This window comes from Perca fluviatilis, chromosome 14 (assembly GCF_010015445.1).
Source record: "Perca fluviatilis chromosome 14, GENO_Pfluv_1.0, whole genome shotgun sequence".
NCBI classification, from domain to species: Eukaryota; Metazoa; Chordata; class Actinopteri; order Perciformes; family Percidae; genus Perca; species Perca fluviatilis.
Window position 1 is genome coordinate 12494857 of NC_053125.1, and position 16659 is coordinate 12511515.

Genomic DNA, 16659 nt, shown 5'->3' on the forward strand with positions numbered 1-16659 from the left:
GTTGAGGAGTTTAATAACATTTTTTGACTCCAGTGACTTCATCTTGGTTGAGAAACTGCAATGATGTCCTTGAGCAGTTTGGGGCCTTGTGGTCCATGTTATATAGCTCTGCGTCCCTAAATCCATCCGCACACGCACCACAGACACATACGCACACTGCGCATACTGGCTCACACATCCCTGGTGATGATGAGGTCAGCCAGCAGTCATGTCGTCCGTTAGCAGCAGGTATAAGGTTACACATAATTTCAACGTGACATCCAATAGCCACACAAGTCTTAAACACAGATAAAGTATTTCATTTGAACTTGAACAAGAGAGGGATCATTTGATGCTAACCATGCACTGGATGTCCCATTTGCCTTTTGGCATCCCGGTTGACAATTTCTTCCAGTGACCAGAAATGCTCTCGCAACTATTTCAGCAACCCAAGAACCCGCACCCGCAGAAGAAGGCACACACACACAGGTCTATGTGATATTATGCATGTCGCCGTCAGTATGCTTGGTACAATATTCACCAAACACACCCTTGGTCAGCTTCAAAAGCATCTGCTGGCTGATGCCCAGGAGGGACTCATTTTACCACGTGTCCATGGGTCCTCACTTTCTTTAGTGTTCAGCTGGATACCATCGAGTCACTTTTCAAAAGGATAAATCGGGATTCTTCCAGCCTGAATGATCAAATTATAGTAGTTTATCTTGTCGTAACTAAAGTACTAAATTTAGCACTCTAGGTTTATTTGCTGGTATCTGCATCTCAGTATTTCAAGGTCTAATTAGGGATATTGATTGACTACCAGAGTACTCAAGTCAGAAGCTTAAATCATTCACTGACTGCAGCTAATCAATGTTTGCTAGGTTAGGCTGAGATTGCTTTTCCCTCTGCATGCATATGCTGAGTGAATTAATTAACTCTCGGACTTGGCCCTTCCTCAGTGTTTAATACGTATGCTTGTTCAAATCATATTCAACAAATCGCACCTACATTTAGAGCTTTAGTCCTTTAGCTATCGTTGCTGATGTTTCTGTTCCAGTCCTAGTGATTCTCTTGGAGCACAGGGGGAGGACGTTATAGTTCAATGCAAGTTGATCAGACTGCTGGCTTTAGATGGCCAGTTTGTCATGACAATTAAATACGTTTTATTTATCTGGAGGATTCCTAAGCCGCTATGCATGAATGAGTGTAGGCCAAGCTATAACTTGGTTGACACTCAAAAGAAACCATTAATTTCCACTGTGGATTACACTTCAGCCTGGCCAAGCCAAGCTGGGCTCATCCTCGTGTTTCCCTTTTCATTTTCAGGATATGAAATTGTCAGATTTTTCTCAAATGTCTAGTTAAGATTAGAAAGTTAGCCAAAAGTAACACTCCCTTGCATGCAAGCATATGTTATATTACTAGGAATAATCTACAGCAAAGCTTTCTGATAGAGCCATCAGGATGGCCGCTTGTGCCAATTTAACTCACAGCATAAAGTGATGGGACTTGGCCAATCGATTGGCTTATTACTGACCTCCCCTCATCAGGGAGTGCGTTCTGCTTCCATCACAACCGCAGTCAGTACTGCGGGGAGGATAATTGCAGTGTGTAACACACGGGGTGGGTCTCAAGTATCCCAGCACTCAGCCTGTTGCCAGAGGAAAATACATTGATCTCTGAAGGTGATGAAAAGGCTCTCTCGAAGACACTGCTTCCTCCTCCGGAGTGTTCTAGCCTTGACACTGAACCGAAGCAAAAGTGTAGATGATCCGTGTGTGCCTGCCAGCCATAGTCGTATTCATGTCATTTGTCTTCTGTGTGTGTGTGTGTGTGTGTGTGTGTGTGTGTGTGTGTGTGTGTGTGTGTGTGTGTGTGTGTGTGTGTGTGTGTGTGTGTGTGTGTGTGTGTGTGTGTGTGTGTGTCAAAGAACTAGAGAAGAGCTGCTTGTTCTGTAATGATTTTCAGTCCCTGCAACTTGTGTGTGTGTGTGTGTGTGTGTGTGTGTGTGTGTGTGTGTGTGTGTGTGTGTGTGTGTGTGTGTGTGTGTGTGTGTGTGTGTGTGTGTGTGTGTGTGTGTGTGTGTGTGTGTGTGTCTGTCTTTGTTTAGGTGTAAAAGACCACTGCAGGACTGTAACTACTCAATGCAGAGACTCTCAAGTGCAAAAACTGGGCACGTCTATTTTACTCTGGTGGTGCGGGCAGAGAGATGCATTTTTAATACTAGTTTCAATCTGCCTGACAATGTTAATGGAGCCTGCAGTGACAGACAAATTCCTCGTATCGTAATGGATTGACTTGTGGTTTAATGAACTGATAACTGGCATCTGGACAAGCACAGCACAGGACCCAATAAACGCACACAAACTCTCACACACAGGCACGGATTTGCCATAACGGGATGGGTGGAGAAATTAATTCCTTTCTAGTTGATAACAACCTCTGACCACTACTAAGTGTACACATATAGAGATGCTCGCAGAAAGTACGCATAATTAACTTTTTATTTCTGCTCTCTGTGTGGTAATCAATGCTGCCTCATGTAATTAGTTTCAGATTCCTGTTGAGTGATGTCTTGGGACTATCTGACATTAACAAGTGTCCTGTTGGTACTTTGAATTTGTTTTAACTTTCATCATAATGATGACAACACTGGCACAGACTCTTGAGTCTATCAGAACTCTGTGTGCTCATGATGTCTTGTAATTGAAAACTGCAGAAGTGAGTTTCATTAGAGTTTGTGGAGCAGGCGTCACTGTTCATTACCCCTCATGACTGTTCGTTAGATTTAATTCAGCCCCTAATCAGTGAGATGTCTTGCTTTTCGGCTGTTGTATAAATCAAACTGTAAATTCCAGCTAACTAATCATACTCTCTTGAGTAGCAATGTAAACACATGTCGATCTACATTTAACAATGCATTTATTACAGGTATACAAATATGTTTTTAAAGAAAGCTGTGGAATCTGTTAGAGCCTTGTTACTTTTTATTCACAAAATGGAGAATCAGCATTTAAACTGGTTAGACGCAGTGTGTGCACTATTTAGAATACTGTACAAAATATTATGTGGTGACAAAATAAGTGCACCAAAAGAGTACAATGAGCAAATGAAAAAATCAGACACAATGGTCTCTTTACCGCGCAACAGATTAAATATAATTGGGAAGAATTATTTAGGAAATGGCTATAATCATTATATTTATTCAGGAAATGGTTGCATTGGAGTTAAGTACAGTTGGAAATAAGGATAATGAAGATATATGCCACAGAATCAGGGAATGATGTGAAATATCCTTTGGAACATTGTTTTTCTAGGTTAGTTTGGTACTCAAATGTGTGTCTTGGGAAAATTAAAATAGCCCTTGAATTCTTCTGCAGAATTTGGTGTTTATATTGTGTTGCCAAAACCCCTTTTGGAGTCTGTTATAACATACATAAGTCTGGATTTATAGGTGTTATCTATAGGCCAGTTACACATGTTAACAAACTATTATACTATTGTGTATTATAATCCACAATTTATTTTTTGCCTGCGAGAAAAATAATCCAAACAGCATGGCTCCTATTTAAAAGCAGTTAAAGAACCACTGTCGTTAAGCAAGGTTGATAATAGGGTTGCTCTTTGAAATTGCTTGACATTACATGCTAACCATGCTGTAGTCTGCTCCTTGTATCAGATTCCTGGAATGTGGAAAGTTACCTCTAAGTTGAACTTCCATTGACACAGTGTGAAGCTGACTTTAAGTGAATTGCAAATAGCTATATGTCTCGTGTTTGCATTTGGAAAGAATTCCGACCAGAGGTAAAGTTTGTGTTACGTGTGTTAGAACAGTGTTTGGGTGCTTTTGTAAGAACCTTCAGTTGACCTTTATTTCAAAGTTGTGACAACCATTAGATTGTGTGCTTTTATTATGGTAAATAAGAACATGCAGGGTTAATAGGGTCAAGTGAACTAACTTTAGACCAGCAGTCCACCAGTCATGCTACTAACATTTTAGATATGGTCATTCAAGTGCCAGGATGGAGCCATGCACAGGTTTGAAAACCTATTTCAGAAGAGACTCTTTGTTCTGATTTCTGTCTTTATCACTGCAAAATTGAAAGTGTTTGAGGAAATTAAGAGATTAGTAAAAGTAGTTAAGAAGGTCAGTCAGAGTACAACAAGGTCTTCCTTTTCGGAGCCAGTTTGGTGGGTCACAAGTTCAAGGGGACTTTCCTATTTCTCTCAACAATACCCATGACCGATGACCTTAAGAGAAGTTCCAGTCTGGTGGAGACACAGTCCAGATCTTCATCTTGTGGTACTGTTATCTGTTGACTGTGTTAGACTTCCTATAGTTTTGAATTGGGTGTTTGTGAGACACATAGATGCAGTTAAACTTTAATGTTGAACTTTTGTAACCTCAAAGATCTAAATAGAAGAGGAGAGAAATTGAAACCATTAGCACAGTCTAATTTATTGCATACAGTATATGCGAAAGATAAATAGCTAAAAGTAGTAAATAAATTAAGATAGATACAAGCTATAAGTAATGCATGAGTGATTTAAATATATGGGGTGTCAAGTAAGGGGTACTTGAGTTTTTAATTTGACAGTGTTGTGGACGTACATCTGTCAAAAAAGGTTGTCAACCACTGATCTTCTGCATGGGACACACAGATCTTTAGTATTTAAAAGCAATCTTCACCCTTTTCTGTCAGGTTTTACCATTGACATTTTGAGAAGAATGTTTCGTCTACTTAATAATGTTAAAAACATGCACATATTCCAAAGTCATTGTGCTGGAGAGGCTCTGTGTTAGCTGTTAGATTTTGCAATTTATATTTTGACAACAATACACATCCCCTTGAAGATGACGAGAGCAGTGACATTTACGGATGAGACTGATTGTAAAATCATGGTCCAATTTCCATTTTTTTCCCTTGGACAGTGGACCCAGTCTTCCATGAATTAGCATTTAATGTATTGATTTATTCATTGTCATGCAGAGTAATGAGGATGTTGGATCAAAATTGTTGTCCTCTTTGCCAGACTTTTCCACAAAAATGTACTTGTAAAGTAAAAAATGATTGTACAGTAGAAAGCCAGCTTTTGTGCAGCTTTAGTTCCGTTGACCTGGATACCCAAGTGTTGCCAGGTTTTATAAACTCATCCATCCATGTTGTGGGATTAAATGGACTATATTAAAGTCTGTTTCGACTAAATCTTCCTAAATCCTTGGAATGCTTGTAAAGAAATATGAGAAATATTCTGAACATTTCAGTCAACCAAAGCTCCAAGTTCTGAGCCTAGCTGGAAGCCACCTTGAGATGGCCCAATGTATTGTATCCTTTAATTCTGATATAGACGGACAGTGATGAAATTGAAGAGATACATTTTAAGAATGTTTTAAACGATTTTCTTTAAATATATTAAACGGTTTGCCTTCAATTTTATTTGTAGTATCAAATCATAGAGAGAGTTATCTTAAGACACTTTACATATAGAGTAGGTCTAGACGACACTCTGTAATTTACATAGACCCAACAATTTCCCACGAGCAACAATTTGGTGCAACAGTGGCGAGGAAAAACTTCCTTTTAGGCAGAAACCTCAGACAGACCCAGGCTCTTTGTGGGCGGCATCTGTCGCTGCCGGTTTGGACACAGTCACTGATACAGATGTAGAGAAATATGATACATAATTATAGCAGTTGGAATGATGAACAGTGGCAATTACAGTAACAATAAAGATAGTTGAACTATGACTAGAAATAGCTGTAGCAGTTCAGTGCGTAGGGGGGCAATGCGTAGCACGGCATTGCGGTGGCGTAGTAGGGCACCGCAGGGCGTCGAGCAGGACCATGGCGGCAGCTGCAACCATGATTTAGGTGCCACCCCAATCCAAGGAAAACATAAGGACTCCGGGTAATAATCTCCCTGGAGGGGACATGAATGCACGCAGATGGAAAGAGAAAGGAGATCAGTGTGTCAAAGGAAGTCCCCCGGCAATCTAGACCTACTGTATAGCAGCATAACTATGAGCTGGTCCAAGGCAAACCTGCGCCAGCCCTTCATGGGTTGGTAGATGAATCGGACAACTATGAAGAGAAGCAGAGAAGAGGAGGGGTGCTGTAACACAGTAGTGAAGCAGACACTTACTTTTACACCATGATAACCTGACAATTATAACAACAATTATACAATTATAACAACAACCTGACAAAACCATTGTCATACATTTCGACTGGGAATTGAAAGCAAAGTCGATTTTATATAACGGCATACAAAAGAAAATTGCTCAGTTACAGGAGGCTTTCTCCAAAATGGCAGCAGAGCATTTTATAAACCAAATCATTTAAAGGCATCAGGCGTTAAATTTACGCCAGCAGAACAATTTCATGTCGGTTTCTCAAAACATTGGCACTGGAAGTATTGTACCGCCATGACATTTCTCCCAAACATTCATGCTGAGCATTGTATTCTTTTGACTCCTATATAAACAGTAAGGTTGGCATGTGGAGCTTTTGGTATTCATGAAATAGGCTGGGTGTTTACAATTTAGCATGACGGCAAGGGAAAATAGTTTTAAAATGAACTGTGGAAAGTGTGTAGTGAATCAAACATGAAATCCTTCTCTGTTTGGCACTAAGCTGATCTCACTGACCAGGTGTTTGTTGCACGGTCACTAAAAAGTGCAGCCTCTTATGTTCAAAATGTTTTTTTTTTGTTTCAGTGATGCACACTCTGCAACAGTGTATCCCTTTATATTCACCATTAACTTATTTGAATCGTCACTCAAAAAACAAACTTACTGTTTGCTGTCTACTTGATTATTTGATTTCATTTGCACAAAGAGGACATGGCAAGTGTCTTGCTAAGCATCAAAAGACATTTTAAATTTCACTTTTAAACTGAGGACATTTTAACAAGGGACAATGCAAACTATATCTCACTTGCAGAACACATCCGAATTGATTCACTTTACCCAGAAAGGTGCTGTGGGTTTGCTGAGAAGTCCAAAGCCAATTCTCTTCAAACCTGATTTACTTTGGAGGTTGGAGCTGGTACCCAGTTTGCTATTTTTGGCATTATTTGTATTCTGAGGAATGACTGTATTATACTCTGCAAGAGAAACATTGAGTGGTCTGATTATGTATATCAAGCTCTGAAACAATGCTGGTATTGTAAATGAGTCCATCCGGGGCTGGTTCACTTGATTAATTTGGAGGAAAAAGAGAAATAGAGTAGAGGTGCAGTTCTGTTAGCTGTTCAGGGCCAATCCATATTTTATGGATGATGGGTAGTGGTAAAATGCAATTGTGTCTCAAATGCACACAAGTATAAACAAGAAGTTTATCATGTCAAGCAGTGCATAACTTTGAAATAATGTTGTAATGAACAACATGAGCAAAATTACTCAAAAACAATACAGCCATGGCTTAAAAACAGCATGTTTCACAATACTGTCGATAATACAGGATTCTTTTCTGCCAAGCACCATTAAAATGACTTCTATCACTATTTTGGACAAAAGCATTCTGTGGGAATCCCATCTTGTTTTACTCAATTTACTGTTCCTGAAAAAGCAGAATACAGTACATGTTGAGACCTGACACCATTCTGTTGATGTTTCCATGATGCCCTCACAGCTAACCTGGTGCCATTCACATCACAATCTGTCACCATAATATTACCAGACACATGTACCATCAGACATCTCTCTCTCTCTCTCTCTCTCTCTCTCTCTCTCTCTCTCTCTCTCTCTCTCTCTCTCTCTCTCTCTCTCTCTCTGGCTCGGGGAGGAGGGGGCCAAATTGATACCATGCTAACATGAGCTAATAAGCATTGAACACAACGTTCAGATGAGGCTGATATTAATAGTTTTAAGGGCATTTGGAAAGTTTTGGAAAAATGTGAATTTTGACCTGATGGCACTAGTTGAGGCGAAAAAAAATAAAGTTACAATTCACCTTGAGGGGCAATTCAATCCATCCGCAAAATGTATTGACAAGCCATCCAATATTTGTAGAGATATTTCAGTCTGCACCAAAGTGGTGGACCGACCGACCGACCGACCGTCCGTCATTGCCGTCCGTAGAACCACAAAAATTAAGCCAAACAGCAATTATATTGATGCCTTTCTCTCTGGTCCAGCGTAATGAAGTGGCTTTCTGCTGCTTGGTTTTTTAAAAATACAAAAGCCACTAAATAACACCACAGGGGCAATTTTGATTTGTCTGACCAAAGACTTTGTCTGACCATTTGAATGAACATCAAGTTCACTTTGATTTATTTCACCTTCAGATGCAAAAGCTGTTGAAAAGGTTAAAAAAGGTTTCAACAGATTGTTTATAGTTGTTGACCCTCATCATGAAATTCCCTGCCACATTTTTTTTTTCTGAAACCAGTGTTCCATGACATTACTTGGAATGCTGTGAGAAAATAGCAGGCCAAATACAATGTTTTTGAGCAAGAGTGATGTTTTGCCTTGACAGGCAGCTTAAGATCTCTCAGCACCTCAGGATCCAGTTTGAGTCCTATTCATTTTATTTACGACCAGAGGCCTCACAATACTTCACTTCTTTTTTTTTTTTTTGTCTTAATTGATTCAAAACATCTGAAAACTCCTTTTGACTACTCCTGATAGACCTTAAGTTTTTCTTTCACTTGTGTTTTATAAACTGAAACGTTATAGCGTTTTTGTTGGCATACCTTCTACAAAGTTTTAACTGTTACTGGTCCACTTGGTTTCTCTCCTTACACTCTATAATCAGAATAAAAATATTGTGATGAATATTGTGAATCATGATGATATCTGAAAATAATGTTTGGTATTTTGTCTGGACCACCAACTCCCATGTGGAGAGCGTTTTCTCAGCAGCTGTCAAAAAATATACCACCAAAATCAGGAGGATGTCGTATCGTCAGAGGTGTCAAGTGTCATTTCAAAGTGAGCAATGATGAAGTGACTGCCAAGTGCAGTAAACCCCCGTCTGTTTCTTTAAAAATCAGGGTTGATGTGAACCATAGTAAAGTGAGAGTCAAACTCCACCTGTGGTTACATACTCAAAAACTGTGCGTGGACCCTTCGCTGGCAGCGCCTGACATTATCCTGGAAACAGTCCAATAGGTGCAGAGTTAGAGGCTGATGTGTAGCCAAACCGTGGGATCAAACTGAGGACTAAGCATAGGGCTGCACGATATGACCTAAAATCAAAATCACGATTAATTGCACATTTTAACTCTAACGATAAATGAACGATAATTAATCACGTTGTTCTAAATCATCTTTTCTGAAGCCAAAATGTTTCCATGCGAAGGACTTTTTTTTTTTTTGGGCACAAGTTGCTCCGTTGACTCGGACTCGGTGTTTGAGTTATCCTCCATTATTCTTTCCATGTGGCTGACTGGTCCGGGCGAAGTCACGTGACTACACTCGCGGTAGAATGTTGTTAAGGAAAAAGTAGGCCTATCAACAGGAATAAATTATTAAAATTCTCGTCATGGGAAAAATACGTCGATAACAGCTTCATCCTTTCGATGTCGAAACATTTTCGATTAATCGTCCAGCCCTAACTAAGCATCATGCAAAGAATTGTACAACATAATCCTGCATTTTGAACCCCAGTAAAGCATCGGGAGTGTCCTTAATCAACCAGACGCTGCGTAAAATGCAGCGTTCTTATTTATTTTACTCTTTACTGTGTTACTTGTATTCCACTTCCTTATAAAGGGATGCATTCACAGGCACGTGTGGTTGTGTTGTAATTTTAGTCCTGATTTTTAGCTGCCCATGTATCACAAAATCATCCCTTGGAGCAACTTTTGACAACCAGGCAATTATTGGTGAGCTTTGCAGTCTGTTCAACAACTTTCACCAACCCCATTACATTACTGTTATAATCTTGAACCTCTAACATGATGACAAAATGCTATTCTTTGGCGGTATGATGGTCAAAAGAGTCTTCAAAACGATTTGCATAATAACTCTTCACAGTATTGTTGCTGCCTGAAATCAGATCTGGATATTTTCTGTGATGCAGAAGCAGACGGAGAAGATTGTTCCTCTTGGTTATATTAACTTCCAATCTTTTTGATCCTGACAGCTCCTTTCATGTTGAGTGGAAAGAGCAATTTTCCTGCCTAGATATTATCCATTGCATTGCAAGTTGACAAGTCCTCCTCAAATGGAGTGGAGGGTCCCCATGTACCTCTGTGTAATCATAAGAGCTCAACTTTTAATTTCCAGCTCGTCTAAAAGTCGTAGCTTTACCCTTTGACTAAATTGTGAATGCACACACTTCTTTTAGGGCAGAGAGCAAACAAAATGCCAATGCCTGCAAAATTGTTTCCAGCTGCCAACCTCAGGAAAACACAGCATGTATTGCTGAGAGGAAGAGGTCATTTTGGGAGAGATGCTCCCAGTTTCCAAACTGAGAACTACCTGCACACAATACGACCCAGTCAAGTCTTCAACATGTAAAACCTGGCAAAGCGTGTAATTGTTTTACTCCTCCAGCTGAGCAGATTGATAGTGTTGACAGGAAAATGGCAAACAAGAAAACACTGTCTAGATAAACAAATTAAAAACCAGGGCATCCGTGCTGAAAGGAAACACTGGAAAAAAAGGAAAAAGGAACGGGGACGACAGCATGAAGCACACTTTTGTGGCAACACAGTGTGTGTGTGTTTCTTTTTTCCACCTCAGGTTATGCATAAATAGAGCCTGAAAACTTAATGAACCGTGAGATTTTGAGTTGTTTGTCGTCCAAAGGCAATCTTTTTCAGTAGCTCTTCCTAACCCTGCTGTAGGGCGGTTAGACTGTGAGAATACTTGAAGAATTTGAAACTTATACAAAGAAAAAGACAATCAAATTACTGTCTAAAATGTATTATATTATTCTTTTTTGCAGGACCTCCAGGAAAGCGAGGAAGAAGAGGCCGCATTGGAGAACCTGGTATGTGTGTGTGTGTGTGTGTGTGTGTGTGTGTGTGTGTGTGTGTGTGTGTGTGTGTGTGTGTGTGTGTGTGTGTGTGTGTGTGTGTGTGTGTGTGTGTGTGTGTGTGTGTGTGTGTGTGTGTGTGTGTGTGTGTGTGTGGGTGTGTGTGTGTGACTCAAATCTCAATCCAGACATATTCAAGGAATAATTCAGGAGGACATCAGCAAATCATACTGCAGTTACAATCATGTAAAAGTACACTGTATATCTTTGGAGGCCAAAATAGGTTATAGATGTGTAATTTGTGGCCTGGTGGTTTCAGTGTTCACTTTGATTGTTTCTGCTTCAGTTGCTATAGAAACACTAGATTTTCACAGTAAAACAGGGGGACGGTGCAGTTTGAGAAAGTGAGAGGGATGCTCAAACTTGTTGAAGCAGATGACGTTCGGGACTCAGTTTTTTGAAACACTCTAACCCTCCTATGCTGATCCCAGACACGATGCACTTTTGCTCAGCATATATAATAGTTGTTTGCCTCCACAAACTTAGCGACAAGTTGTCGTAATGCGTTCAGGATCTCCAATCTCCCCTCCCTCCTCCTACACACGCTCTCTCTTGAGCTGACTCAACAAACTTGGCGCGGCCGAGGTCTCGAGGATCCTGGAGAAGGACATGTTGTGCAGCGACACTCCCACAGACGTGTCGCAGCAAATTGAATGCACAGCGAGAACATGTACTTGGCAAGGTGCTGCATCCACACTCCTTTCACCTGATAGTGACAGTGATAATGGGCTCTGGAGTGTGGCAGCGTTCCTGCGTTTAGAGCGCAGTGCAGCAGAGCGCAGCCGGTGCTTTGGAACAAAATACTGCCCTTGTAAAAAGAAATTAGAGAGACAGGGCAAAGCAAGGTCCCAATTTTGAGTGAGGTAGAGTAATAAGGGAGCGGTTTGGTTTACAGCCTGAGAAACAAACACTGTGTCTGTTAGGGGAGAAGAAAACTGCTGGTTTTACCACCAAATCCAGCCGCTACTTTTTAAAGTCACAGGAATCAAATCTAATCAGCTGTTATTTGAGTATCAAAGATTCTACTACTTCCTTCATTTTTTTTTTATTTATTTCGAATCCCATTGATTCCATTTTCCACATGAGATGTGAATCAGTGTGGTGTGGCTCTCTGACTTTCCTTTTTTTTTTTTGATAATACTGAAGTAATCCAGTGTATGACTTGTAAGCCTAGGAAAATGAACAAAAATAGAGAATTCAAATGATGACAACAGTTCAATGTTCTGGTTGGCTGCAGATCTGAAAAGCCGCCAGCCTTTGTTTATACAGCGCTTAACTTTCCAATAAACATCCACCATGCCAGCGTATTTCAAATGGCACCATTGTGACAAGACAGGGTTTTTTTTTCTCTCTCTCTCTCTCTCTCTCAGAGCAAATGTGGAGAATGTGAATGGCTTCCTCTTGACAAAACAATTACAAACAAGCAAGCAATCATAACCCACTCACAATGTCTGGACTGGAGAGGCATAGTGGTCTTTTAAAGGAAGACAAGAGGGAACAATTGGGATGACAGGCCTTACCATTCTGTATAATAGCCCAAATTACCGTACTAAACAAGGCTAAAGTATGTTGTCAAATCAGACAGGCCTGAGTACCTGAAAGAGCCTCACGTGCCAGAGAGACTGTTTATTAATGTCAGTGAAGCTGTGTTCACACCAGCTTTTTATCTGCATGTTCACTGGTCTTGTCCAGCTCCTGCAAAAGCATTCTTGGCATTTAAATGTTCCTATTTTAAATGTAGGCACTTTGAATGCTCTAAAAGTGATTTTGCATATTGGCATGCAATTATAGCTCATTTATTTCTGCTACATTTACTGTTTGGATATGTTGGCAAGCATAAAAAACAATATCCTGAGCGAAACTCACAGAAGCATTTAAAAAAATAAATATGATGGCACCATGCTGCATTATTGGAGCTCAATGTCAAACGCTGTGTACCCATTTCACAGGAGAAAAACTGGGAAAAAAAAGAAATATTCAGAAGACATTATTTATATGACTGAAAAATTCAGTCCTTGACGGGCACCGGCATGCCACATTCTGCAATGTAAGCCTTCTGCAAATCCAATTTCCCTCTTTTAAGTTCTCAACACTGGTTGATGTTGAAGGGAAACATATTTAATTCATGATTCACTTTAACCAAAAGTAAGTAAGCTGCAGCAAGTTTCCCACAAATTCATGGTGAGGTGTTTTGCAGTTTACTCATCTACTGTACAACGGCAACGACAAGGGGTGCTTTTGCCTAGACTTGGCCGCAACTGACAGAGAGAACAAATAGGAAAAAGACACGCTGATATTTACCTATGCATTAAAAATGAATGGCATACTTCATTAGGATCTCTTGTTTGTTTACCGGTAACATATGGAAAGGAAAACGTGTGGCATGACAGTTTAGGATGAAGATGTTTTTGTGGCAGTTAAAGCCACACTCTCAAACTGTTCTGGTGGTCAATGCTGGAAAGTGTTAGAAGTTTCCTCCCATATTCAGGGAACAATCCACACTTTTTACTGATGAACCTTCTTTCGCAAAAGGAGGAATTGATGCTCAAACCTTAACAGTGGTGCACTAGTGTCAATGTTAAGTATGAAGAAAAGCAGCTCTTTCTTTGCAATAAATACCTGACTCTTCTTGAAAAATTGCAGCCTCTCTTATGTCATGTTAGAGCATAATAACAACTTTCACCATATTGTTCAAAATCACATAGCCAATACAGTGCCTGTCCAGAGTTCAGTGACCTTTACATTATCTGGTGACTGGTTAACAAAAGTGGAAGGAGGAAATGACCAGGGGTCCATTGTGAGAACAGAAAGTGAAATTAAAAGTAAGCTTTGAGAGTGGATTATTTAAATGGCACAAGCAATTTAATTTGACATGGATTATATTTTAGCAAAGATTTCTATCTAACTAAGGCCATCAAATTTCAGAACTAGAAGGGTTATACCTTGTAGGTGGTTATGTGCTTTGCAACATCATTTCTTTGATTTTTCTTTCCGTAATTGCTAGTTGTTGCTAGTTGTTCCATTTGAAACAGTGGGACATGTCAAAAAAACATACCGTGGAGCAGGTTTATTAAAAGCTAAGTGGTCTACTGTAACTCAACGATCCATAAAACAACGCTACAGAGGTGCAGCCCAGCAAGCCTCAAACACACGGCGCCTTAAATGCCCCAGCTGCTGGAATGATTTGCACTTTCCCCTGGTCATGAAGAAGAACAGTTCAAGGACATAGGACTTTTAAAGAAAAAGCAATTCCTTTTTTCAGGGTTAAAGCAGCTGGGTACATTTTTTTTTTTTTTTTTAATGAGAACCAAAAGACCTAAAACGATTTGCAGGGCCATGAAGTGAGTTGGCACGCAGTCCTTTGAGCAGCTGTAATTGGGGAAAAGACGAGTGTCACCTCACAAAAACGTGGGACCATTTTTTAACAAGCGTGCAACCCCTTGTAGTAGTGAAATTAGAGTAACTTACAAATGTAGAATGTGATCACCAGGCCTGGTGGCCATTGTTGGCCCAACTGCATGGAAAATAGATAAGAATCTTTTCTCACAATGCTATTGTTCCTTACCATACTGTAGGTAGAAACACAGGTGGGATTTTGGAGTTATACTGAAGTAGACTGTCTGTGCATAGTCAGTGAACACATCATGGAAAAGATTAAATGTTCTTTCCCAAAGAAAGAATTCTCAGAAAGAGCCTGATTCCCCCATCTTAGTTATTTTGATAATGTGATTGTAGTGGAACGTTGATAATCTGAGTCTGTTTGATCGCTGATTGAAAACACACTAAGCATTTTTTCTTTTTCTTTTTGTCTTTCAGGACTTCATGTAAGTATGCCTGCTTCACATCTTCTCCAACTGTGATAGCCATGTGAAGGTAAAAACTCCCAACAGTAAAACACGACTGCATGATGCAGTCCAATTAATATTCATTCACTGTTTGAAGTCAAAATCAATTTACATGAAAGGGAAATATTAGCATAAAACCACAATGTCACATTTTGTGAAATACACTTATTCGCTCTCTTGCAGAGAATTAGTTCAGGAGATTGATACAACTCTCAAGTCTGGATACTAAATATGAAGCTACAGCCAGCAGCCAGTAAATTTAGCTTAGCATAAAGACAGAGGAAAAAAAAAAAAAAAAAAACCCCCCCCCCCCCCCCAAAAATTTGTGCCCCCAAAAAAAAAAAACACCGTGTTGTATAAAAAAAAAACCCCCAAAAAAAAAAAAAAAAAATTTTTTTAATTTTTTTTATTTTTTTTTTTTTAAGTAAAAAAGTAAAAAATTAAGATTGATGAAATTGAAGAAATATGTAAAGTAACTGTGTTTTTACAATTGATGAAAAATCTGATTATGACAAATTTGCTACCAGAAATCTCCGTTCTACCAAATAGTCTGACTCTATTATTAAAACTATCTCTTCATCCCTGCCTTCACCTAATAGGGACCCTTGTTCCTGTCATTTGGGCAGTCTGGTTTGTAATATCCTGGCTGCCAGCCTCCATCCCAGCAAGCTCCCTGCACCCGAACAGATTATCTCACCTCATTACACTGCTGGGTGATCACAGATTCACTCCCCTAAACAGATGGAAAACTTCAGAGTTTCCCCAAAGATGAAGACAAACCCACACATACATAAGCACGGGGGATTGTGACAGTTTGCCGTATAACCCGGTCAAGAGGGCACTGTATGTGTATGCGCTGTTAAAATTATTTATAGCCCAGAGGCAAGTGTGATTGAATAGGTACAATAGCGTGTGCCGGCTGAGCCGTAAAAGTTGTAAGTTAATCCTCAGAGCCTTCTCAGACACACTCGCTCCTGGGGTTCTGGGACGTAAGTAAGTGCAGGTGGTCTCACTTTTCAGACTCTCTTGCCAGGCCGGCAACTGACAAATAAAATCATACTGTGAGATGTCTCAAGAGCCGACTGAAGCAAATGAAGGGTTGTCTCTGAAATGTTGGATTTGCCAGTAGATGTATGGGAAGGCTGTTTTTTTTGGTACCTTGGTGACTGTTCCTTTGGGTGAGACATAGTAAATCGTAAATAGTAAATCCAGTGCACAAACAGTAAGTACCTGACAATGTTTCAGTTGTGGCCAGCAAATCACTCTGTGATGAGGAAGCAGAGGGTGCTATAAATGTTTGGTAGGGGTCCTAGTTTTACTGTAGGAAAAGCAACAAGCAGAACCCATACTGCACAAAGCAAAAAAGGCTATAATTTACAGTCTTCAAAAAAAAAAATGCAATGATCTGACAATGACTCACCCAATGGTCACCAAATCGGTTTCCGAAATACAAAAAATTCTTAAAGTTTCTTAAAAAAGGAGACAGTAGTAAGTGATCTCATGTGGTTTTTTCATTTGGTATGCCCACCCGGGGGATGGCAGGGGACACGTCGCTATGAATATTCAACAGCTCCCTCCGTAAATCTGGGAACACTGGGTAAATTGTACACAGTCCTCTGAGCCAAACAAACCAACCACTGCTGAAGCCATTATAGATCTCTGTGACTTAATCGTTACTCAGCCACTGATGAATGGACAGGGACATGCGGTTGCAGAGACAGAAAGAGAAAATAGGTCTCTTCAATCAAAACTCATCAGGGAAAATCCTCATTTGCGGCTCGCGATCAGAGTTTAGGCATGGAAAAGTGATTGGCTTTGTTTTCATTTCCTTTTTTCCACTGCTTAGGG

General features: G+C 40.0%; 1 protein-coding gene across 6 annotated transcripts in view; it reads left to right on the forward strand.

Annotated features, from left to right (window-relative positions):
* LOC120573230 (collagen alpha-1(XXV) chain) overlaps positions 1-16659 on the forward strand; it is a 152732-nt gene that overhangs the window by 70554 nt on the left and 65519 nt on the right. For all 6 annotated transcript variants that reach the window (XM_039822801.1, XM_039822803.1, XM_039822800.1 and 3 more), the window contains exons 3-4: positions 10877-10921; positions 14783-14790. In XM_039822801.1, coding sequence (XP_039678735.1) covers positions 10877-10921; positions 14783-14790 — 53 coding nt within the window. The remainder of the gene's footprint in view (positions 1-10876; positions 10922-14782; positions 14791-16659) is intronic.